At 44.0% G+C, this 25,263-nt stretch overlaps 2 protein-coding genes across 2 annotated transcripts; both read left to right on the forward strand.

Moving 5' to 3' along the window:
* Positions 1 to 2,547: 2,547 nt before the first annotated feature.
* Positions 2,548 to 11,518, forward strand: LOC115400672 (olfactory receptor 49-like). Its single transcript, XM_030108683.1, has 3 exons — positions 2,548 to 2,696; positions 10,140 to 10,334; positions 11,173 to 11,518. Exons 1-3 carry the CDS (start codon positions 2,548 to 2,550, stop codon positions 11,516 to 11,518), a joined length of 690 nt encoding a protein of 229 aa, XP_029964543.1.
* Positions 11,519 to 23,116: 11,598 nt separating this feature from the next.
* On the forward strand, positions 23,117 to 24,049 carry LOC115400673 (olfactory receptor 49-like). Its single transcript, XM_030108684.1, has one exon. It carries the CDS (start codon positions 23,117 to 23,119, stop codon positions 24,047 to 24,049), a length of 933 nt encoding a protein of 310 aa, XP_029964544.1.
* The last annotated feature ends 1,214 nt before the right edge of the window (positions 24,050 to 25,263 follow it).

Raw genomic sequence — 25,263 nt, forward strand, 5'->3', positions numbered from 1 at the left:
ACATGAGTTCTGCCGCTTACTGTGTTAGTCCTTCTGGCCCGGCTGCCGCTTCCAGTATGTGGGTCGCAGACCAGGGGTTTTTCCCGCCTGCCGCTGTGGCTTTGCCCCGGCCGGCGTGTGTGTGTGTCGCTGTGGCGATGCTTGTGCACATCATGGGTGGCGCTTAGATAGATAGATAGATAGATAGATAGATAGATAGATAGATAGATAAAACTTTATTAATCTCCCAAAGGGAGAAATTCAGATGTCCAGCAGCACACACAAATCATATGCACGCAAATAAATAGCAAAAGTACAATAAAATAGTGCTGATGTACTCGGTTTGACGCAGGCACATCTGTTGAACAGCCTGATTGCTGAGGGGATGAACGACCTCTTAAAGCGCTCAGTTCTGCAGCGCAATGACAGGAGCCTGTTACTCCGGCCACTCTTCTGAGCTGCGACTGTGTCGTGCAGTGGATGTTTGGGGTTCCTCAAGATACCCTGCATTAGGGCCCTCATCCTCCTCTCCAAGACTGCTCCAACAGAGTCCACCTTCCTCCCCATCACAGATGCACACTTCCCTATCAGTCTGTCCAGCCGATTGCTGTCTCTTTTTGTCATACTGCTACCCCAACAGACAACCCCAAAGAAAACAGCACTTGCAACAACAGACTGGTAGAAAATGTACAGCATGTCACCACACACGTCAAAGGACTTAAGTCTCCTCAGAAAAAACAGCCTGCTCTGTCCTTTCTTATACAGGGCCCGGGCCTGCTCTGACCAGTCCAGTTTGTGGTCAAGGTGCACACCCAAGTACTTGTAGGTGTGAACAACCTCAATGCTCTCTCCGTTGATGATGACAGGTTGATGAGAGGGCTTCCTGCCAAAGTCAATGATCATCTCCTTCGTCTTAGAGGTGTTCAGAATAAGACCATTGTCCGCTTCAGAGCGTGAATGCCCGCCTTGTTCTTCGGAAGTTCTGCAGCCGTTCTGGACGTACGGTTTGTTTACTTCCCCCTTCTGCACCAATCCTGTCAGCAGGCCAGCTGGGAGTACATTCATCGCCTGCGACCTCCGCCTTGGTGAGTACCAATAGCGAAGCCCGTAGGCGGACTAAGCACTTAGGAAGTAGAATTAGTAGTTACTGGACGTAACTCCAGTTCTATGAGTAAGTGCGTGCCCGCCTACCTGCTGGCCCAGCTGTCTGCTTCCCTTACTTGGCTGATTCAGAAGAAGGGATTGCGACCGCCGCTGGCTCGGGATATGCCCTCGGCCCTGGTGCTGCGCCATCACGCGGTGGGGATTGGTGTATCGAGTTTTCTGTTGTCTCAGGGATTGGCTGGCGCCAAAGAAGAGAACCAATAGTGAAGCCTGTAGGTGGGCACGCATTTAGTCATAGAACTGGAGTTACGTCCAGTAACTACTAAATGCGCGGCTTGAGTCAGCCTAGTTGGTGTTTTCTCAGATTAATTGGTTGTACATTTGCCAAGCCAGGATGAAAAGACGCGGCTCACTCGAGCCTGGTGTGGAGCATCAGGATAAGTGCGCATTCACGGCGTTCTTCAGAAGACCACGAGATCGATCACAGAATCACAGATTGAAAATGGAACAAGGACGAGCATCTTACTTCACGCAGGATGAGCAGCAGTGTGTGGACTGTACCGTGGCTGTCGGGGGGTGGGGGTGGGGGGGGTTTGCTCAGAGTGAGGATTCACACAAAACACATCCATTATTACAAGCCTGTACGTAGCGCCCCCACACTTTAATGGTGAGGTCTAGGGCTAGGTGCCGTTAGATATTTTTCGGGTACAAGTACTTTTTCGATACCTCACGTACGGTACCAGTTCCTGAACGGTACTGTTTTCGGTACCTGCCTTCACGGCGCACAGACGACGCCATGACAGCATTTGCACTTCCTGCCACTAGGTGTGCTGTTTGCATGTTCAACCTTATTTTACACAGACACCACAGAGGAAGAAGGGCGCTGAAGGCGCCGCAGGCTCTCTCTGCATGTTGTTAGAAAGAGGGTGAGCCAGCAAGACGTGGTAATATGTTAAATGTTGCGATGCACCGTTTTTTCAGTAAAAGAGAAGAACTGAGCTATCGTTTCCGCGCATGTTTGACCGTGCAGCCACTTTAAGAACCGATACTGACACCCGTATGCACGTCTCTTGTTCGGTACCAGTATATTCTGAAGTTTTTCGGTCGGTACCACTGAGGTACCCTTAAACGGTACCCAGCCCTAGTGAGGACAAGTACAGCATGCTGTCCCATAACAATAATGGCTTTGACACTCCAGCCTCTAGAGATAGGAGGTCTCATGATTACCAGTAAGTTAGTGTTTGTACTTTCTGAAGGTGTCAGTGGACCTTCTCCCAGTGGGTAGGAGGATGACGTGAAGCGAAGCGCTCACACACTTCATGGACAGAGTGAGAACACTCAGCGTCCCACTGGCTCGCCTCCACTGGTCTGATGTGGCTGCATGTTGTAAAGCGGCTCCATATTTCCATGTCTGGAACATCACGGCAGACTCTCGTGCTCAGAGTGTTGTGGAGGAGCCTCGTGATGAACTCTACACAGCTTTCATTCTTCACACTGAGTGCTTACTTCGACACCGGACACTTTAAATCTGCCTGTTTCCTGGCTGTGCTGCTGCTCTATGTGTGTATCGTTGGAGCCAACCTGCTGCTGATCCTGGTGATCTGTGTGAACAGAACCCCAGTTCCCTGCAATAACTAAACCCACCAGAATCACATTAGAGACAGCTACACTGATAGACAACATTTACACAAACGCCATAGGAAGCCAAATAACAGCTGGGCTACTCATCAATGACATAACAGACCACCTTCCTATATTTGCAATATTTCACTCGAGTTGTATCAAAGATAAATCTACCATAAACACTACGCATACGCGAACACGCTTAAGAGCCCCTGATGCAATTGATGCACTTAGAGAGGACCTCCAAAAACAGACCTGGGAGGAAGTCTACTCGGCCACTGAACCAAACAAGGCTTATAATGCTTTTTTAACTGTATTGATTATGTTCTGTGACAAACATTGTCCCCTTAAAAAGATTTCCCGGAAAAATCAAAAAACAGATGTCAAGCCTTGGATGACTAAACGAATAATAAATGCCTGCAAAAAGAAAAATCAACTCTTTAAAAACTTCTTAAGGGATAGAAATGTGGAGTCAGAAACTAGATACAAGATGTATAAAAACAAGCTCACCAACATTATTAGAGTAAGTAAAAAGGACTACTATTATAAGGTACTGGATCGTAACAAAAGCAACATGCGAGGTACTTGGAAAACACTCAGCAGCATAATCAAGAAGGGCACCAGTAATGCAAAACTCCCAAATTACATTAATAAGAACAACACAACAATAGACAGACCAAAAGAGATGGCAGATGCATTTAATGAATACTTTGTGAATGTAGGACCGAATCTTGCAAATGAGATTGTGGAGCCCAGAGATAAGCATGGCCTAGATGACAGACTGATCAACATGAACCTGCACTCCATCTTTATTAGCGCTGTAAATGACCATGAAATACTGACAATTGTTAATAACTTCAAAAATAAAACATCGACAGATCACACTAATATAGACATAACTTTAATTAAAAGTATAATGGATGTCATCTTAAGACCTTTCGCCTACATTTGCAATTTATCATTCCAAACTGGTATTTTCCCTGACAAAACGAAAACAGCAAAAGTTATTCCTATATACAAAAATGGAGACAAACAATCACTCAGCAATTACAGACCAATTTCAATACTCCCTCAATTTCCCAAAATCCTAGAAAAGCTGTTTATGAATAGGTTGGACAGCTTTATAAATAAGTACCTAGGCTTTGCACGATCACGATTTTCGGGCAGATCGCCGATCACCGATCAGTGAGTTTAAATAAACCGATAACCGATCACCGATCTGATCATGTGAGGAGCAATAGTTAAACTACTTGTTTATGTACTTACATACTTACCGTATGTGCTGTTTCCTGAGTATCAATCTTGCCATGCCCCAATCTGACTGAGATACAAGGGTTAAACATCAATGACCTCTAGGGGGCATTAAAGGATTGACAAGTTCGGTTAAGTTCAGTCTGAACAATCAATAATATAACCCAAGACAAAATAATCAGCACAACTCATAGTCATTAAATTACTTTATTGTAATTAATTACTTTCCTGTAACAAGTAAATGCTGCAAATTAAGGACAGTAATCCTGCCTCAAACGTACTGCAGCATATTAATGAAATTAACAGTCACAGACTGTAACTCTGGTGCAAATGGAACGAAGGCTGCCTCAAAATATTCACATACATCCACGAAATTAACACTTACACACTTGTGCAAATAAAAGGCAGTAATGCTTTCTCAAAACATTAACAGTCACACTTGTGCAAATAAAGGGCACAAGGTCAGTATTAGTAATGCTGCCCCAGAACACTGGCTACTGGCTCCCATTTTAACTAAAAAATAAATAATAAATAATGACACCCAGGTCAACAGAAAATATGGCACCCAGGCCACCTGTATTTCCAATAAATAAAATAAATAGCAGCCAGGTAGTACAAGTAAAATTAAATTCACAGTACAAGTAAAATAAAATTCAAAAGGGGATGGGGGATTGTAAACTTGCCATTACTTAGGCCAAATGCTTATGCCTTTTCAAGCATCAGTGGCAGATTCTTCCTAACAAAGAGGAGCATCTCAACTTTCCTGGCTGAGAGCCTGCTTCTTTGAGCATCCAGGATGTTGGATGCAGTGCTGAATAGGCGCTCACTGTCCACACTAGTGCAGGGTGCAGACAGGTAAGCTCTTGCAGCAGTGGTGAGGGCAGAAAAGCGATCCTGATTGGCTCTCCAGTAAGCCAGGGGGTCAGCATCCTGAAGGATGACAGGCTCTGACAGGTAGAGATTCAGCTGTGACATTGCTGTAGTGGCTTTCTGTGGCCGTTCTTCTTGCATGATCTCACCCAACATCGATGACAAGGAACCGAGTCGTGCTTTCTTCTCAGCTGGCTCATCTGCGTTGCTGGCTTCAGGTCTTTGTACTTCATCGGCGACACTCTGTGCATCCAGCAGCTCCAAAAGCTGCTCCCGTGTGTGTGCCTTGAGCTCTGCAGAATAGCATCGATCCTTGTACCTTTGGTAAAACATAACAAAAAGACATTGCATTAATTTAACTTAGCATTTGTTCTTTTAGAGCAACTTTGAATCAGACTGACTGTAACTAAATGGTCTGTTTGATTTCACTTGTACACTTGAGTTAAGTTGACACTGAGGCATTTGTGTAAAAGCAAATATATAAGCTGGATAAAATAAATTTTATCCAATTGACAGAACGTTTGACATTCTGAATCAGGTTGTAAGGCTATTCTCAATGACATAATTTTATTACTGCATATTAATTTTAATTATATTTTGCAGATTATCTTAGTTTTTAATGTTTTTTTCCTCACCTTGGGTCTAACAGAGTTGCCAAACTGTAGAGGGGTTCATCTTCAATCCCATCGAATCTCCTGGTTTCAGCTCTCAGTAGCTCAGCTTTTGCAGTCATCACACCTCGATCTGAAGGGGCATCTCTGCTCAGGAACCGTTTTAACGCCAACACTGATGGAATCACGTCTGCAGCTGATGCAGTGGATGAGCTTATTGCTCTTGTGAGCTCCTCGAATGGTTCCAGAATTGTTATGATGTGTTCGATCAGACCCCACTGGGCGGCGCTGAAGGAAGCAGGAACTTCATGCTCAGCTCCATAAGCAGCCGATGCGCGTTTTTGCTCCAGCAGGCTTTGGAGCATATAAAAGCTGCTGTTCCACCGGGTGGTGACGTCTTGCTGGAACTTTTTAACATTCTGGCCCAGCTGTTGTTGCACATCATGAAATGCACAATATGCTTGAGGAGAGCGTTTAAAATGCCCGATGATGCGTCTCCCCGTCGCGAGGATGTCCGTTATCATGCGTTGTGCCAATAATCCGTCATGGATCGCTAGTTGAAGCGTGTGCGCCATGCACGGCAAAGTCAGCAGTCCTCCTTCACGCATGGCTTTTGCCATGTTTGCAGCATTATCCTGTAGTACGACGTGGACTCTCTCTCTGGGAATCTGCCACGTCTGGAGCATGTTCTTGTATTTTGTCACCAACGCTGCAGCAGAATGTGACTCGCGAAATTCCTGTGCGTGTAGGACTGCAGCTCGGAGTTTAAAGTTTGGGTCAATCCACTGGGCGGTTAAACTCAGTAGTGACATTGGGCTGACGTCTGAGGACCAAATGTCTGTAGTTAAACTGATAGAAGAATTGCTTTCCATCAGAAGGCTCTCTACACGTGAACGGACATCCCGGTGTAGCTCACTCAGACCTGTCTCACCACAATATGTGTGCCCTGGGAGGCGGTAGCGTGGATCAAAGTAAGTTAGCAGCCGTTGAAATGCAGGGTTCTCCACAATGTTAAACGGCAGGTCAGACATCACAATAAACTCCAGCACCCTCCTTGTGCCACCCCTTGCCTTCTCACTGTCCCGACTGTACGGACGAGCAGCACTGCCCAAAGTTGTTTGCTTTAGCATCCGTTTCGGAGTTTGCTTTTCTTTTTCTTTCTCCGCGCTGCGTTTCTTGAACTCGACGTGCTCCTCCGGATGCATCTTTTCCAAGTGCCTGATTAAATTTGTCGTGTTGAAATTTTTTGCCGATGTTCCCCCGCGAGGTACTGTAGCGTTGCAAATATTGCAGATAGCTTGTGCTATGTCTGTTTCCCTCACTGTGAAAAACTTCCACACCTCCGACATCTTGATGTTGCTGAAGATTCAAAGAAACTTTATTGTCCATCACATAGCGACAGTTCTCAAAACAGGAAGAGGCACGAAGACGAAAATGTTTTTTTTTTTTAAATCATGAATGATTAGTTCTCGGATACAAGCAAATTAAAAAGTCGATGCTGTGAACGAGTTAGGAGTTGTTACGGCTGCTGCCTTTGTGTGTCATGGGTTTGATCCTGTTTGTCTCCCCCAGGTGTCCAGTTGTGGTGTTTATTCTTTCCTTTCCCAGCCTTCAGCCAAGACCTCACCTTTCCAGCCAGCAGCCATCCTGGACACCTGTCGCCAATCATCCCATCAGCCAGTCAACCAATCAACCTCCAGTCCTGCCCCTATATATTGTTTTGCACCCTGTGTTTCTGCCTGTGAGAGAGAGATCACTGCATCTCTTGGAGAGCTTTTTGACTAAAGTTTGAGACATCTTGTTTTTGCCCTCCTCAGCCAAAGCTACTATTTGAGGACTTATTTTTGTTAAACCCTGCCTGTCCCCACCTAGTGTGTTTTGTAGTCAACCCCATTCTCTGTATTGTCTTCTTCCCTGGAGAAGGGCTCCAGGTAAGACACCCCGGGGTCTACATTTCTGCACGTAGGTGACTTTCTGTATATACACACTAGGTAAGTGTGGGCGGCTGCCACGGTCTTCTGTAGCAGGTAGGTAAGGTTCAGGCATAGTTAGTTAGGGCTAGTCACTAGTTAAGATAATAAGGGTCATAGGGGTGAGGTGTAGGAGAAGATTAGGGTTTTTGTGTTTAGTGGCACCGCCCACAGGGCCCTTCTCCTAACGTCCGCCTGCCCTCCATTAGCTCTCCCCATTTTTGCTGTTTGCCAGTTTTTTTTTGTTTAGGCTCATTACGTTTTGTTGTTTAAAGCCTGCTGGCTGCATTCTGGCATTTTTGTTGTATCTTGTGAGTTTGTAACGTTGCTTCTGTTATATAAATTCCCTTTTCCTTTGGGAAAAGGCCACCCAAACTCTTTTGTGCTGCACCTTGCTTCGTGTCCGCACACCACCTGAAGCATTTACATCAGCCAGTAGGCCTGCGCGTAAGCGTTGCGTTTCCCCCCCCCGCTCCTAGCTTGGCCATCTATAACATCTAAAGGGGGGGGGGACGTAACAGGAGTAAATGAGACAGATTAAAAAAAATTCAGCACGACCATGACGTCATTAATCGATCGGTGATTTATGACATGACGCCCGATCCTGATCATTACAAAAAATGCCAAATATCGGCCGATCCGATATAGCCGATATGATCAGTGTAAAGCCTATAAGTACCATTTGCTAAGTAATCATCAATATGGTTTTAGAGCTAAAAGGTCAACATCAATGGCAGTAATCGAACTTATTGAGAACATTTCAAATGCAACTGACAATTCAGAATTCACTGTTGGTGTGTTTATAGACTTAAGAAAAGCATTTGACACCATCCATCACCAGACATTACTCAATAAAATGAGCAGATATGGAATAAGGGGTAATGCACTTGCATGGCTCAAGAGTTACCTTACTGACAGAACGCAATACGTGCATCTAAATGGAGTAGACTCCGATACCAAACTGATCACATATGGTATTCCACAAGGTTCAGTTCTCGGCCCCAAGCTTTTCATACTATACATAAATGATATTTGTGATGCTCTGCAAAATGTCAATTGTGTCCTATTTGCTGATGATACAAGTCTGTATGCCTCTGGTCCAGATCTTGAACAGCTCTTGCATGCAATAGAAAACGATCTAAACATTCTTAAAAAATGGTTTGATATAAACCAATTATCATTGAATACAAATAAAACAAATTTTATCATATTTGGGAACAAATTGATCAAAATCCCAATTAAACTATCCATTAATGACAAGGCTATTGAACAAATAAACCAAACTAAATTTCTAGGAGTCATAATAGATAAACTAAATTGGAAGGCCCATATCGACCATTTAAAAAGAAAAATCTCTAAAATAATAGCTATCTTACATAAAGCAAAACATTTTGTTAATAAAAAATCACTCCACACACTATACTGCTCTCTATTATTGCCATATCTCACATATTGTGTGGAAATGTGGGGGCACACGTATAAATCAATAATTCATCCTCATTCTACAAAAAAAAGCAATAAGAATTATCAATCATAGCGACTATCATGCTCCGACAAATCCACTTTTCATTAATAACCGACTTCTCAAATTAGATGATTTAACAAACTTAAACACAGCACTTATAATGTATAAAGCATATCACAATACTCTGCCAGACTGCATGCAAGACTTGTTCAAGCAAAGAGAGACCAGTACAATCTGAGGGGCACCGCAATATTCAATAAAATAAATGCAAGAACAAAAACCAAAGGAAATACTACTTCAGTTAAAGGGGTAAATCTCTGGAACACCCTAGACAATGAACTAAAAAGAGCAAAGTCTTTGAATACATTCAAAAAATTATACAAAAAAAGGGTTATTGACAAACATATTACCTTGTAATAGCTAATACACAGAACAACATATACCCTGCATGATTTACAACCTGGCTAAATTTTTTTTCTTTTCTTTCTTTCTTTCTTTTCCTTCTCCTTTTTAAACTTACACTTAGTTTTTTTATTTATTTATTTTTTTTCCTCTTATTTGTTAATCATCAATTAATGAACTTATTTACTTACTAATTTCTTATTTATTATTCTGGGTTTTTTTTGTTTTGTTTTTTGTTTTTGTTTTTGTTTTTTGTTTTTTTCCCCATTTCTGTTTATGATTTACTTTGAGCATTATTTTTAGCAGCCTCAGCAAGGAGGAGAATGAAAGAAAAAGGAGGAAAATTGGATGGAAAAGGAGGATAGGGAAAGGATAGGGAAATGAATAATGGAAGCGAGAGTAGAATAAAAAGGATAGGAAGAAATAATGCAATAAAGCAATAATGGACAGGAACAAATGGAAAATACATCACTCCCTTTGTTATCTTCTATTTGGACAGTTGTCGTGTTGACTGCGGTTTGACTTCTGTATAATGTCTTTTCTTTTTGTTTTTTTTTTGGTTCTTTGTTTGTTTTCTTCTCATACAGCGGTAAGATAAAGGTGGGCAAAATAAGCTTCGGCTTCAGCCCTACACCCTCTTCGGTCATCAACAAGTTAACCATGTATGTATGTACGCATGCACATGTACATATGTATGCATATATGACCATGTATGTATGTATGTGTGTATGTGTGTGTGTATATATAGATATGTACACATACATGTCTTGCTTGCTATGTATTTCTTATTTATTTAATTTTTTTGTTGTGCTTCATGACCGAATAAAATAAAATAAAATAAAATAAAATAAAAAATAAAATAAAAACCCTTCATGAGCCCATGTACCTGTTCCTGCTCAGCCTGTTTGTCAACGAGCTGTACGGCAGCAGCGGCCTGTTCCCGTTCATCCTGGTTCAGATCCTGTCGGACTCTCACACCATGTCGGCGCCGCTCTGCCTCCTGCAGATCTTCATCGTGTATTCTTATGGAGGGATTGAGTTTTTCAACTTGGCTGTCGTGTCTTGTCGTGTTTTGTCCTGACATTGAAGGCTCTGCCAGTCTCCCCGACGTAGGATTTGTTGCACGACAAACAAGGTATTTCGTAAATGATATTGCATTTGTGTTGTGGCTCTATTTTGTCCTTGGGATGTACTCGTAACTGCCGTAGTTTTATGTGTGGTTTTACTGGGGTGCTGATGTTGTGCTTATTCATGGCCCGTTGTATTCTCTCTGTGATCCCTCTGATGTATGGAAGTGTCACCATGGCCCTGTTTTGTTTCTCAGTTTGTTTAGTTGTTGTTCTCTTTTTTGTGTCTTTGTTTTGTTTTGCTTGTTGGCGGCCTTTGTTTATGGCCCACATCGGATAGTTGCACTTTGGTAGTGCTTTTATGATGTGTTGTTCCTCCTCTTTTCTGTCTTCTTCCTGTGTGATTAGTTTTGTGCGTTTGAAACTGGCAGAGCCTTCAACATCAGGACAAAAGAACATCGCACTGAATGCGAAAAAGAAACATCTAAAGCATGCACACGCTCCTCCAAACGACAGGCAGAGCAGGAACAGCTAAAGTCTGCCATTTCTGAACACTGCAAGAGGGAAAACCACCTCATGGACTGGGACTATGCCCAGATCATCGGCATGGAAAGCAACAAGTACCACCAGGGAGGCCATCGAGATCCGGAAACGCGCCCCCCAGACTGTGAACCGAGCAGAGGGGGCGTATCAACTGTACTGAAGAAGTCGGACTGCAGATGGCGCTGTCATCCTACTGCACCCAGTAGGAAGCTGGCGCCAAAACCTGTATAAATCAACCGACCAGACAACATCACGTGACACTTCTGAGGAAGGCTGCAGCTTGGCAGCCGAAACATAGTCTTCTTCATAGTCTTCTGTCCTCTGAGTGTGATCCTTTATACGTATTCACAGATCTTCAGAGTGTGTTTTTCAGGCTGTGAGCAGAGCCGGCAGAAAGCCGTGGCCACCTGCACGCCTCACCTGGCCTCGCTCCTCAACTTCACCTGTGCAGCCACACTTGAGATCCTGCAGAACAGATTATACATGAACACCTTTCCCAGCACACTTCGCGTTTTCCTCTCGCTGTACTTCATGACCTGCATTCCTCTCTTTAACCCTTTGATGTACGGCCTGAAGCTGTCCAAGATCCGCCTGAGCTGCAAGAATCTGATAACGAAGTCTGCTCTACACTGAACACACTCTTCTCTCTGTGTCATGTGCTGTAATATGAAGAGCAAAATGACGAATGAAAGTGCTGGTTTTAGCACAATTAAAACACCTTTTATTAGAACAGTTCTGTGAGGAGACTGAATATTTCATTTGGATGTCTTTTTCTCCAAAACCTGTAGCTGAAACTGAAAACTCTGGGGAGAACTGTGGTTCGGCTAAAGAGTTCAGGGGGAGTCATATACAAAGAAAAAAGAAGAATAAACTTGTCTAATAAGTGTAAGTCTAGCTCAAGAGTCATTAATATTTACATGAAGGAAGTGGAATCTGTCTGATCAGTCTGATTGAAACCAGCTTAGCGCATCTTTAATCCTGATAATCTGTTCCAGTCTCTGAAGGATGATGATCTGATCAATAGTATCAATACAGCACTGAAATCTAAGAAAGCCACATCAGAGTCCATGACTTCCTCTGAGGCCATGAGCGTAACGGACACGGGGTTGGCAGGGAACATTTCCCCCGCACATCTCATGTCTGTGAAGTTTTTTTCAGCCATTACAACCACATGATCTTTCATAAACAAGCAGTAACGTGTTTTTCCAAGCCGTCTTTAAACACACCATGAGTGCAGAGTTGTGGGTGAGTGACAGAGCTGCTGATAATGTTCAGCAAACCAGCCAGAGAGTCTTTTTTCCCATCCTTGCTTGTTAGTCCATACTACAATAAAGCCAATCCTCTTCATTTCTGTGCAGAACTTGTGTTCACCGTTGCTTTCCAAATAGTTAAAAGAATTCTTCATTGCCACAACGGAGAGAGCAGAGTCGGGGAGCGGATGGACCAGAGCACCGTGCACAGTCTGCAGAGGTGAACACAGAACATAAGTGACTGAGGTAAAAATATTTCTGGCATGAAAAAATGACTTTGTATCTAATTTCAGCAGCAATTCAACTCCTAGTTCTATTAAAAAAACTTGCATTCCACATTAACAAAATCTTTACAGTCACAATAGAAAGATCCATCCACCATCGACCCACCCCCCCTCTCTCTCTCTCTCTCTCTGTGATGCACTTTATTGTGTGATGTAAAAAAAAAAAACCCAATTCTGCTTTAAAATTGAGACATTGCTGCAACTCCTCAGGCACAAATGTTGTAAATGACATCATCATCGCATGCGCCAACTGCGGTGGCAGCAAGTCCGAGCAGCGCTAGTGTTTTCTGTGTTTTCGTGTTTTTGGTGACTGTTTTGTTTGGAATGTGCTGGTACAAGTACTCGAGGGATGAGCTCCTTGAGCTGAGGCGCACATCGAGGGGAATCAAGCATCCGATCCCGCGCGAGATCAAGAAGCCCTTCCGAGGATGCCGAGCCGGCGCTAAGCTAAAAGCTAAAAGGTGGAGGTACAAGCCCTTTGTGCCATCTATTATAATGGGTAACGTAAACTCTATGCCCAACAAGCGCGATGAGCTGGAAGCCCTGATGAAGTGCAAGAGTGCTTACCGGGAAGCTTCGTTATATCTGCTCACGGAGACCTGGATGAATGAGACCCTGCCGGACTCCGCTGTTAGCATCCCCGGCTTCACACTCGTTCGAGCGGACAGAGCGGCGGAATCCTGCGGGAAAGCGAGGGGTGGAGGACTTGCCGCGCTGGTCAACAACAAGTGGTGCCATCCCGGTCACATCACAGTGAAAGATAAAATCTGTACCCGTGATGTTGAGCTCCTGGCGGTCGGATTAAGATCATATTATCTCCCGAGGGAAATTCACCTGGTCGCCGCCATTATTGTTTACATCCCGCCGCGTGCGGACGCGACGTCAGCGTGTGACGTCATCCAGGAGGCGGTGTCCAGGATCCAGTCCTCACATCCAGAGGCGCTCATCATTATTTCAGGGGACTTCAACCATGTTGATGTGAGCCCTCATTTAGGCGGCTTTACTCAATATGTGCAGTGTCCAACCAGACATAACAACACTCTGGACCTGTGTTATGTGAATGTAAGATCTGCTTACTCTGCCGTGTCTCTGCCTCCCCTTGGAAAGTCCGACCACAATCTCATACACCTCAGACCATCATACAAACCATCTGTGATGAGACTGCCTACGGTCAGGAGGTCTTTTAGGCAGTGGACCCCTGAGACAACAGCCAAGCTGAGGGACTGTTTTGAATCCACAGATTGGAATCTGCTTGTGGGTTCAGACGTGGACAATGACATCAATGAGAGCGTGGTCTGTGTCACAGACTACATAAATTTCTGCACGGATGTAGTAGTGCCCCTGAGAACCGTGCGCTGCTTCCCCAACAACAAGCCGTGGATCAGAAGTGACACAAAACATCTGCTGAACTGTAAAAAGGAGGCTTTTAAGTCTGGTGACCGGCAGAGAATGAGGACTGCTCAGCATGACCTGAGGAGGGCCATGAGACGGGCCAGGAGGGAGTACAAAGCAGGACTTGAGAGGAAGCTGCAGGATAAGAGCTCCCGAGAGGTCTGGAAGGGCATGAGAACCATTACTGGTTTCAAGGAGAAGGGATGTGTAGCTCCTGGTGATGTGGACATGGCGGACGAGTTCAACCGTTTTTACAACCGGTTTGACTCTGTACAAACGCACACACACACTAACGGATGTCCACCCGGCGGCCACTCCACCTCGGCTGCTGTGACCTGCTCCTCTTCTCCACCTGGGAGCGGCTCCACCTCTGCTGCTGTGACCTGCTCCTCTCCTCCACCCAGCGGCTGCTCCACCTCTGCTGCTGTGACCTGCTCCTCCTCACCACCCAGCGGCTGCTCCACCTCTGCTGCTGTGACCTGCTCCTCCTCACCACCCAGCGGCTGCTCCACCTCTGCTGCTGTGACCTGCTCCTCCTCACCACCCAGCGGCTGCTCCACCTCTGCTGCTGTGACCTGCTCCTCCTCACCATCCAGCGGCTGCTCCACCTCTGCTGCTGTGACCTGCTCCTCTTCTCCATCCAGCGGCTGCTCCACCTCTGCTGCTGTGACCTGCTCCTCTTCTCCACCTGGGAGCTGCTCCACCTCTGCTGCTGTGACCTGCTCCTCCTCACCACCCAGCGGCTGCTCCACCTCTGCGGCTGTGACCTGCTCCTCCTCACCACCCAGCGGCTGCTCCACCTCTGCTGCTGTGACCTGCTCCTCCTCACCATCCAGCGGCTGCTCCACCTCTGCGGCTGCGACCTGCTCCTCTCCTCCACCCAGCGGCTGCTCCACCTCTGCTGACGCGCCGGCCTTCACTGTGGAGGAGGTACGTGTGGAGCTGAGGAGGCTCCATGGACGGAAAGCTGCAGGGCCTGATGGGATATCACCACGGCTGCTGAAGGAGTGTGCGTCAGAGCTGGCTGTGCCTCTCCAAACCATCTTCAATCGGAGTCTTCAGACTGGACGTGTCCCTGCGTTGTGGAAGACCTCATGCCTTGTCCCAGTGCCCAAGGTGGCAAGGCCTGCAGGGATGAAGGACTACAGACCAGTGGCCCTAACATCCGTGGTGATGAAGACTTTTGAGAGGCTGCTGCTCCGGCTGCTCAAACCTCAAGTGGAGGGGGCGCTGGACCCCCTTCAGTTCGCCTATCAGGACAGCATGGGAGTGGACGATGCAGTCTTGTTTATGGTCCATCAGGCGCTCTCCTTTCTGGAGGGAGCTGGAGGCTATGTGAGGTTGATGTTTTTCGACTTTACAAGCGCCTTTGATACCATCCAGCCTCAGTTACTGAAGGGGAAGCTTGAGAGGATGGGAGTGGATCCTCTTTTTGTTCGCTGGATCCACAACTACCTGACTCTGAGGTCACAATACGTCCGGCTCGGGGGGGGTGTATCTGGGACCCTGTTGAGCAACACTGGTGCACCGCAGGGGACTGTACTATCCCCCTTTCTCTTCACACTGTACACTGCTGACTTTGCTCACAGATCTGCTGCGTGTCGTGTGCAGAAGTATTCAGATGACACTGCAATTGTGGCATGTGTGAAGGGTAGGGATGAAAAGGAGTACAGGGAGCTCATCGCGGGATTCACCACCTGGAGCAGGGACAATGGTCTTATTCTGAACACCTCTAAGACGAAGGAGATGATCATTGACTTTGGCAGGAAGCCTCTCATCAACCTGTCATCATCGACGGAGAGAGTATTGAGGTTGTTCACACCTATAAATACTTGGGTGTGCACCTTGACCACAAACTGGACTGGTCGGAGCAGGCTCGGGCCCTGTATAAGAAAGGACAGAGCAGGCTGTTTTTCCTGAGGAGACTTAAATCCTTTGATGTGTGTGGTGACATGCTGTACATTTTCTACCAGTCTGTTGTTGCAAGTGCTGTTTTCTTTGGGGTTGTCTGTTGGGGCGGCAGTATGACAAAAAGAGACAGCAATCGGCTGGACAGACTGATCAGGAGGTGTGTGTCTGTGATGGGGAGGAAGGTGGACTCTGTTGGAGCAGTCTTGGAGAGGAGGATGGGGGCTCTAATGCAGAGTATCTTGAGGAACTCCAAACATCCACTGCACGACACAGTTGCAGCTCAAAAAAGTGAGCGGAGCAACAGGCTCCTGTCATTGCGCTGCAGAACTGAGCGCTTCAAGAGGTCGTTCATCCCCTCAGCAATCAGGCTGTATAACAGATGTGCCTGAGCCAAACAAAGTACACTATGAGCACTTTTATTTATTGTACTGTTATTTATTTGCATGTATATGATCTGTGTGCTGCTGGACACTGGAATTTCTCCCTTGGGAGATTAATAAAGTTTTATCTATCTATCTATCTATCTATCTATTTGCAATGCCGCTCATTTGCATATCTAGGTCAAATTAGATGATGTCATTAAAAAAACAATACAATGTTGCAACTCAGTCAGGAAAGTTCTAAATGACATCATCATACAGAAAGAAGGAACCATATTGGTGTAAAGTGAGAGAGATACAGCCATAGAGCCCTGATCATTGAAAGGCAACTTTCAAATTCAAGTCCAGACATCTATTGACTTACATCTATTGTGTTTTATTATTGTTTTACAAATGGAGACATGCTATCTAGTGTAAAAACAAACAAACAAACAAAAAAAAAAAACAGATTTGCTTGGTGTCTTGTCTGACATTTTCACAGAGCAACATTTGAGTCACATTCATAAATGTAGTGCTTGTAATTTATTCTGTCAAGTGTCCATTTATTTCATTAATCATGTATTCAGGTGTACAATAATTGAACATGCATCTTAAAATGCCATTAAGAGGGGATCCAAATTCTCTGACATATTTAATCATGTTGTTTTAAGTGATGCAATAGTTACTTTGCCTAGTAGTTAGTTACTTTTAAAATATTGTAACTCAGTTACTTTTTTGAAGAAGTAACTACTGTAAAGCCCAACACTGTTGATATCACAGTAGAAGTCATTGTCCGGGTCAACCCTGTCCTCCATCTGATGTTAGTATTCAGTGCACTAAAATGCTTTCAGCTGTAGCTCACAGTCACTTTAGCTGATGATCTGTCAGCAGCTGCGGAGAAATTCTCACTGGTAATGAGAGTCGTTTCGTTTCGTTTCGTTTATTTGGGCATATCACATAACATAAACATGTCAACAAAATATACAAAACCATTCAATGAAAGCCCAAAAGGAGTAGGCTGAAGCAGAAGCTTATCAGTGCCTACCCCTTCCCATATCTCGTAATTATATCACTGAGGGTCACATGGCAATGTTGTTGTATTTGTACATAATTTTATCATCCATACCCAGGCCATTACACAGTAGCATGTGCATGTGCCTGCCTATGAATGTGTGTGTGTTATGTGGTACAAGATTCATGTCCTGGCATGCCACACAGTGTGTGTTATGTTTGTTTGGCATAGTTATCAAAAATACGGCGCATATACAGTTTTTTGAATTGATGTATAGTTATGGCACTTTTTAGGTTCCCATCTAAGCTGTTCCATAGATTTACGCCTCTCCGGGTAATACATTGGCTTTTGAGGGTCGTACGAACACGTTGAACTTTTAAATTAAGCATTTGCCTGGAAGAATAATTGCCCTCTCTATTAGCAAACAGACGATTTATGTTACCGGGAAGTAAATTGTTTCTTGCCTTGTAGAGTATTAACAGAGATTTCAAATGTATTAAGTCCTCAAGTTTTAGAAGGCTAGATCTTAAGAACAATGAGTTTGTATGGTCCTTGAACCCCACGTTGTGTATGATCCTGATAGATTTTTTTTGAAGTCTGAACAAAATCTCCAAGTGGCTTCTGTAGGTATTTCCCCAAACCTCTACACAGTACGTGATGTAAGGAAGGACAAGTGAGCAGTACAAGATTTGGAGAGCTTTTTGGTCAAGAAGGTGTCTGCATCTGCTCATAATAGCGATGTTTTTAGCCATCTTAGTTCGGATATTGTTGATGTGCGGCTTCCAGCTCATGTTGTGACTCAGAATCACTCCCAGAAACTTGTATTCTTTCACTCTTTCTATTTCAACATTATCTATTTTAACTTGGGTTTCAGTGTCTTCTTTGATTTTACCAAATAACATGAATTTTGTTTTGAGTACATTTAGCGATAATTTATTTTTATTGAACCACTCTTTAATTTTACAAAGTTCTGCTGTAATCTCAGTCACAAGGAGCTGCAAATTTTTGCCTGAGCCTACTATTGTAGTATCATCTGCAAATAATATAAATTTTAGTTTTGGTGATACATCACACAGATCATTTATGTATGGTAAGAACAATAAAGGTCCTAACACTGACCCCTGGGGGACACCACAGGTTATGCTTCTCCAACTTGAACTATGCTCACCTACCTGCACATACTGCTGCCTGTTTGTTAAGTAAGATTTCAACCAATTATATGCAGTTCCTCTGATTCCATTTAGATATAGTTTGTGCAAAAGTATATTATGGTCTATTGTGTCAAAGGCTTTTTTTAGGTCTATGAAAATACCCACAGAATACATCTTGCTGTCGATTTTATCCGTTACCTCTTCTATGAGATCAATCAGCGCAAGAGCTGTTGACCTGTAGTTTCTAAAGCCATACTGGCTGTCACTGAGTATATTATGCTTATTTATGAAGCCTCTCAGGCGTATAACAAATAACTTCTCCAAAATTTTCGATAATTGAGAAAGAATTGATATCGGACGGTAATTGGTGAACTGATGACTGTCTCCATTTTTATAGATTGGGATGACTTTAGCTATTTTCATAAGATGAGGAAATTCTCCAGTTACAAAGGAAGCATTAAATATATGAGTTAAGGGTTTTACTATATTCAGTATTACTTTTTTGATTATAGTCATATCTAATTCATTATAATCCGTGGTTTTTTTATTTTTACACCCATGCACTATTTCGATAATTTCATTTTCGTTGGTTGGACTAATAAATAAAGAGTGGACAATATTAGTAACCTTTGTTGGAGCTTCACGATTATGTGAAGCAACAATATTGGATGCCAGCTGAGGGCCAATGTTGACGAAGAATTCATTAAATGCGTTAGTCATGCACTCAACATTTGTTATTTTTCCTCCATCTTTTATCTTGTAGTCAGGAAAAGAGACACTTTGGCGGTCCTTATTCATGACGTTATTTAAAACAGACCACAGATTTTTCATATTACATTTATGTTTTTCTATCAAATCTCTATAGTATTCTTTCTTACAGGTTTTAATTATACTAGTCAATTTATTTTTGTATTTTTTATACTTGGTTTCAGATTCAGGTGTTCTTTTCCGTAGAAACATTTTGTATAGTGTGTTTTTCTTCCTACACGCATTCAATAATCCCTTCGTCATCCATGGGCAAGATTTTTTCATTTGTGAGGATGTGTGCATTATTACAGGGCAATGTAAGTCATATAGGTGTTTGAATGTGTCAATGAAACATGTATACGCCTTATTTACATCTTTTTCTCTTAGTACGTCATCCCAATTTTGTTCTGACAAGCTTTGGTTAAAGGCATCTATTGCATGTTGTGATCTCTGTCTGATACTTTTCATGGTTATGTTATTAGTATTTGTTTTTGCTCTTATTTTTTCGAATAATACAAAAATCGGTAAGTGATCACTAATGTCATTGATTAATAATCCGCCTGTCATTTTAAATTCCAGAATATTAGTAAATATATTATCAATTAAGGAAGCGCAGTGCGCGGTGACCCTAGTGGGGCGCGTAATTACTGGGTATAATGACAGGCTATACATAGTGTCCATGAATTTTTCTGTAGGACCATGTGATTTTACTTTCAATAAATCAATATTGAAGTCCCCACATATAAAGATATCTTTGTGATTGTTATTTGCGAACATAGTTTCCATATACTCAATGAAATCATCCATATCCGCACCCGGCGCTTTATAAATACAAGATATAAGCATATTTTTCTTTTTCTCCACGAGAATCTCCACCGTGACACATTCAAACACATGATCCACTGCTATAGTCATATCTTTTACCAGTCATCATAATATTGATGAGTTGGTTGACCCTACTTTGCAATTTTGCTGCCCGGCGCAGTCTGGTGTGGCTTCGTGAGACTGGCCGATGTAGCCGAACGCCTCTTTGCATAGGGGACAGCTGCACCCCCCCAACCCCCCCCACCCCCCCCATGCCCTGTAACGTCCCCTCCATGAGCTCAAAGTGGCATCCAAAGCGAACAGTTAAAGTGTGTAGCATACAACATGCTGCAAAGAATGTAGTGACCCCTGGGAGACCTCCCTCAGAGGTTTTGGTGGCATGTGCACACCGAGTGCCTGTCAGTGAAATTACCATTAGGCCGGGTGCGCTCTGCTGCGCCGACAGTAGACCAGGTTGAAGGTGACAAGCTTTCAGCGCAACTTCTGCACAGTGTGTTGAAACAAAGCTGTCACTGCACTGGAACTTGATTCAGATTTCATGTATTTTCATCTTGAGTAGCTCCTTGATTATCAAATCTGGGACCAGTTATCAGAAATTCCAAAAACACTGACATAAAAACAAAAAACAAAATAACTCTGTTTTCCTTTTGTTTCCATCCTGTTTTAATGCAGCAGAATGAGTTGTTGTGGCTGTAGTAATGTGCCAAACAGATTTGGTCTTCCAAGGGGAGCTCATAGGTAGGGCTGGACGATATGGCCAAAAATTTTATCACGATATTGGTCTTAATTTCAGTCGATACGATATAATTCCAATATCGATATAAATAATACAAAAGCCTCAGAAAAACTGTTAAGAATCATGCATATAATGTACTACCTGTAAAACTAGAAACTATTTATCCAGGAAGCTCCTCCAGTATAACATTTTAGAAATAAAAGCTACAATAAATTAAATGTTTACCTTTTATTTAAGAAATACGAAATCACTGTCAAGTAAACATAAGTTTCACCTTTTTCAATATAAATGGCTTTAACTTTACACTTAAATACAGTTATATTATTGTTATAGATTCAAACAACGGTGCTTCAACCAGGAAGAAAAATAAAAGTGCTCAGAATTACTGAGGTTAAGTACAGATTACTTAAGGTTGTAGTGATTATGGTGACACTGCAGTGAATCCCTGTACTGTTTTTTTGTTTTTCTCTCTTGTGGTATTTGTCTTCACTGTTTCAGTGTCTTGTAAATTGTAGACGGTCCCTTAACCCCGCAGCACCAGAATCTAAAGTATGGGCTAATGTTTACTACTTAACCTGAAGGGGCAGCATTGCGCTGAACAAGCGTACAGCCTGCCGGAAATCATTAGAAGAAGAATAAGAACCCCGAAGCACTACGGCTGCTCATATAAATCAATATTGTTTCTGCTGCTTGATAGACAGACACTTTTAATAAAAATGAGCTTGTAGCATGTCGTCCAGCTCACAGCGATGGGATGGAGGCGCCCTTTGTATGTTAGTGATGTTTTGTTAAAGAGTTATTGAGACTGAAAGTCCGCATCTGTCAACATGCTGCTAACTTTACTGGACTGTTCAGTGAATGATATTCCTAATTCGTGGCCACGATTTATTATTTCGTGGCCACAAAGTAGCTTGTGGAAGCTTGTTCAGTCGCGTTTACATCACAAGTTCTCATGTTGGAGCTCAAACTTACCGCGGAGGAGCTTAGCTTGTAGCCTGAGCTGAGGACAGCCTGCTGTGGTGTGCTGCTGAGTAGTGATCACTCTCTTCCGGCGCTTTCTGTTCGGCTTGAATTGGCGGCGCCATAAACAGCGATTGTTCAGCGAACAGTGATTGTGAAACGCATACTGTAATACACTATATTGAAATATCGAAAATTTGTTTAAAACTCATATCATCGTTATTGGATAAAAATATACCGCGGTATATATTGCTATCAAAATTCTGCCCAGCACTACTCATAGGTATAAGGCCTATCGTAATAATATGATTTCTTACTTTAACTTATTTTTTTTGAAAACCTTTACATGGTATTGCTGGACCTGACAGGGGGACAGAAAGACATGAAGAGAAGAGAGGTAGCGAGGGAAAAGGGTGGTGAGAAGAACGAAAGATACAGCAACGATCCTTCAATCGGGACCGACACACCAGACACCCAGCCACCACACCGGAGCAGCGATGCAACAGAGAACATTATATTGGCTTTTATTAAGAAGCATAGCCGGCAAGTTTTGGGAGCATGTAAGCTGAGGATACATATATCAAATTACAAACCAGAGCACCGGGAGAGACCTAACACAGATAGCCATGAGTCTACCACCCAACAAGACAACACTGTGACTGAGTCCACATGCAGAGTGCAGAGTGATTAAAGCATGAAAATGTGACTGTGATCATGAAAAATATGATGTCTGACCTCTGAGAAGCTCAGAAGCAGACCAGAAAGCCACCCGAGACTCATGCCAGAGAGGCTCCCAGGACTTAGAGCAGAGACCCCCAAAATCCAGGTAATCATCCACAATCCCAGAGCCCAGTGCCCTGTAAGCCCACTAGGAGGACATCCATTCACCGGTCCAGGAGTGGGCAGAGGAAGGCCCTGGCTCGAACCCTAAGCAGCCACGGGCCTGGACTCCAGGCAACCGAGACCACCAGGCACCAACCAAGATTGGTAGGCGACAACCCCCCAGGCACCAGGACCCCGGACCCCCAACCCCAGAATGCTCTGGCCACCACACCCTGAGTCGGCACCCATCGATCCAGGTCCCACCGGCGACCCCGCCCAACCGCTGCCAAGCAACCCCAACCACCAGCCCCCCACCACTACCCCAGACCAGGCCAAACAAGAAGCCCCCCCCAAAGGCATGTAGTCCAGAACCCAAACCCCAAGGCAGTGCCAACCACCAAGCCATCAGCCCCCACCAACCAGCATCTGAACCCCAAAGTGCCGAGACCCCAATCCCCCCCTTACATCAAGAGATGAAGCTGATCACAGGGGAAAAATGGCTTCTACACTCCAGCCCCTAATGATAAGGCAAGAGGTCACATGATTACCAGTAAGTTAGTGTTTGTACTTTCTGAAGGTGTCAGTGGACCTTCTCCCAGTGCGTCAGAAGATGACCTGAAGCGAAGCGCTCACACACTTCATGGACAGAGTGAGAACACTCAGCGTCCCACTGGCTCGCCTCCACTGGTCTTATGTGGCTGCATGTTGTAAAGCGGCTCCATATTTCCATGTCTGGAACATCACGGCAGACTCTCGTGCTCAGAGTGTTGTGGAGGAGCCTCATGATGAACTCTACACAGCTTTCATTCTTCACACTGAGTGCTTACTTCGACACCGGACACTTTAAATCTGCCTGTTTCCTGGCTGTGCTGCTGCTCTATGTGTGTATCGTGTTCTCCAACCTGCTGCTGATCCTGGTGATCTGTGTGAACAGAACCCTTCATGAGCCCATGTACCTGTTCCTGCTCAGCCTGTTTGTCAACGAGCTGTACGGCAGCAGCGGCCTGTTCCCGTTCATCCTGGTTCAGATCCTGTCGGACTCTCACACCGTGTCTGCTCCGCTCTGCCTCCTGCAGATCTTCATCGTGTATTCTTATGGAGGGATTGAGTTTTTCAACTTGGCTGTCATGTCTTATGACAGATATGTGGCTATCTGCTTCCCTCTGCAATATCATGAACGCATGACATTGAACAAGGTGTTATTCTTGATTGCAGGAGTCTGGTTTCCTGCAATTTTGGTGAATTGTGTAACACTTTCTCTGATAGTTTCTCTGCAGCTGTGTGGAAGCGTCATTAACAAAGTGTACTGTGACAACTTCTCTGTTGTCAAACTGTCATGCTCTGACACGACAATCAACAATATATATGGACTCATAGCTACTGCTTTCACAGTCTTCTGTCCTCTGAGTGTGATCATTTATACATATACAAAGATCTTCAGAGTGTGTTTTTCGGGCAGTGAGCAGAGCCGACAGAAAGCCGTGGCCACCTGCACGCCCCACCTGGCCTCGCTCCTCAACTTCACCTGGGGCGCCACGTTCGAGATCGTGCAGAGCAGATTCAACATGAACAGCTTACCCAGCGTGATGCGTATTTTCCTGTCCTTGTACTTCCTGACCTGTCCTCCCATCTTCAACCCTGTGATGTACGGCCTGAAGCTGTCCAAGATCCGCCTGAGCTGTAAGAGTCTGATAATGAAGTCTGATTCACACTGAACACACTCTGTGTGTGTCATGTGCTCTAATATGAGCAGTAAATCAAGGACTGAGAAGTCCTGGTTGTTGAACAGTTTAAACGCCTTTTATTAGAAGACTTATGTGATGAGACTGAACGTATAATTAGGATTTCTTAATCTCTAAAACCTGCAGCTGAAACCTAAAAGTTGGGGGAGAACTGTGGCTCAGCTAAGGAGTTCAGGGGGAGTCCAATGTAAAAAAAAAAAAAAAAAAAAAAAAAAACAATAGAAAAAAACAAAAACAAAGGTTCTTTTCCAAAGACCAGGGAGGTATTTTGTTATTTACCTGACGGTTTCGGCAGCTGTCAGCTGTCTTCTTCAGAGAGTCACGTGATGTTGTTGTGACGTATCTTGTCAGCTGATTTATACAGGTTTTGGCGCTTTTGGATTATAACTTGGAAAGACCAATGAACCTTTTTGGACTAATAGAAAAAAACTCCTGTTGTCGTCTGACAGTGAATGATGAGTGTAAATCCAGTCTGAGGTGAAGAGTCATTAACATGAAGGAAGTGGAATCTGTCTGATCAGTGTGACTGAAACCAGCTGTGCCTTGTCTGTCTGTGCTGTGATGAGCTCTAAAATGTGACTGAAGAGACTCAAATGGATCAGAAATTGACAAATAACTGAACTCCAATAACTTTTTGAGGAGAAGTTTGGAGATTGGAAACTAACTTGTTAGAACAGCTGGATCAAGGGTGGGCTTTTTAAGAAGAGCTTTAATAACAGCAGCCTTAACGGCCTGTGGTACAGAACCTGCTACTAAAGATGAATTGATCTGAGCTAATACCGATGTACTAAAGAGGGGAAAACATTTAAACAGTCTCACTGGGACTGGACCAAACAGACATGTTGTTGGTTTAGATGAAGACCTTAGAGTTTCTATTGTAAATCAGGTTATACTGACAAACCTGAGTAAGACGTGCCTGATTGGTCTTTGACAGCTTTGGGGAATCTGTTGTTGATCTGATCTATGATAGATAGAATGTAGTGTTTGAAGAAGTTTCCAGAGTCGTCGCTGCTCGGAGTTGAAGCGAGATGAGGTTCCACAGAGCCGAGACTTTGTGTCAACCTGGATGTAGTCCTGAAGAGAAACCTTTCAACTGCATCCCAGGTGTTGTGAAGAAAGTTATTGTGAATTCAAACCATTTCAGGAAGTGACCTGACAGCTGAGGGTTGAGAGGACGAACTGTTCAT

Source organism: Salarias fasciatus, chromosome 14 (assembly GCF_902148845.1).
Source record: "Salarias fasciatus chromosome 14, fSalaFa1.1, whole genome shotgun sequence".
Lineage (NCBI taxonomy): Eukaryota > Metazoa > Chordata > Actinopteri > Blenniiformes > Blenniidae > Salarias > Salarias fasciatus.

Coding starts and splice junctions, on each gene's coding strand:
- LOC115400672 (XM_030108683.1), top strand. CDS start 2,548: ATGAACTCTACACAGCTTTCATTCTTCACACTGAGTGCTTACTTCGAC. Junction 2,697..10,139: donor CTGGTGATCTGTGTGAACAG/AACCCCAGTTCC, acceptor AAATAAAATAAA/AACCCTTCATGAGCCCATGT. Junction 10,335..11,172: donor TTTTTCAACTTGGCTGTCGT/GTCTTGTCGTGT, acceptor GCAGCTTGGCAG/CCGAAACATAGTCTTCTTCA.
- LOC115400673 (XM_030108684.1), top strand. CDS start 23,117: ATGATGAACTCTACACAGCTTTCATTCTTCACACTGAGTGCTTACTTC.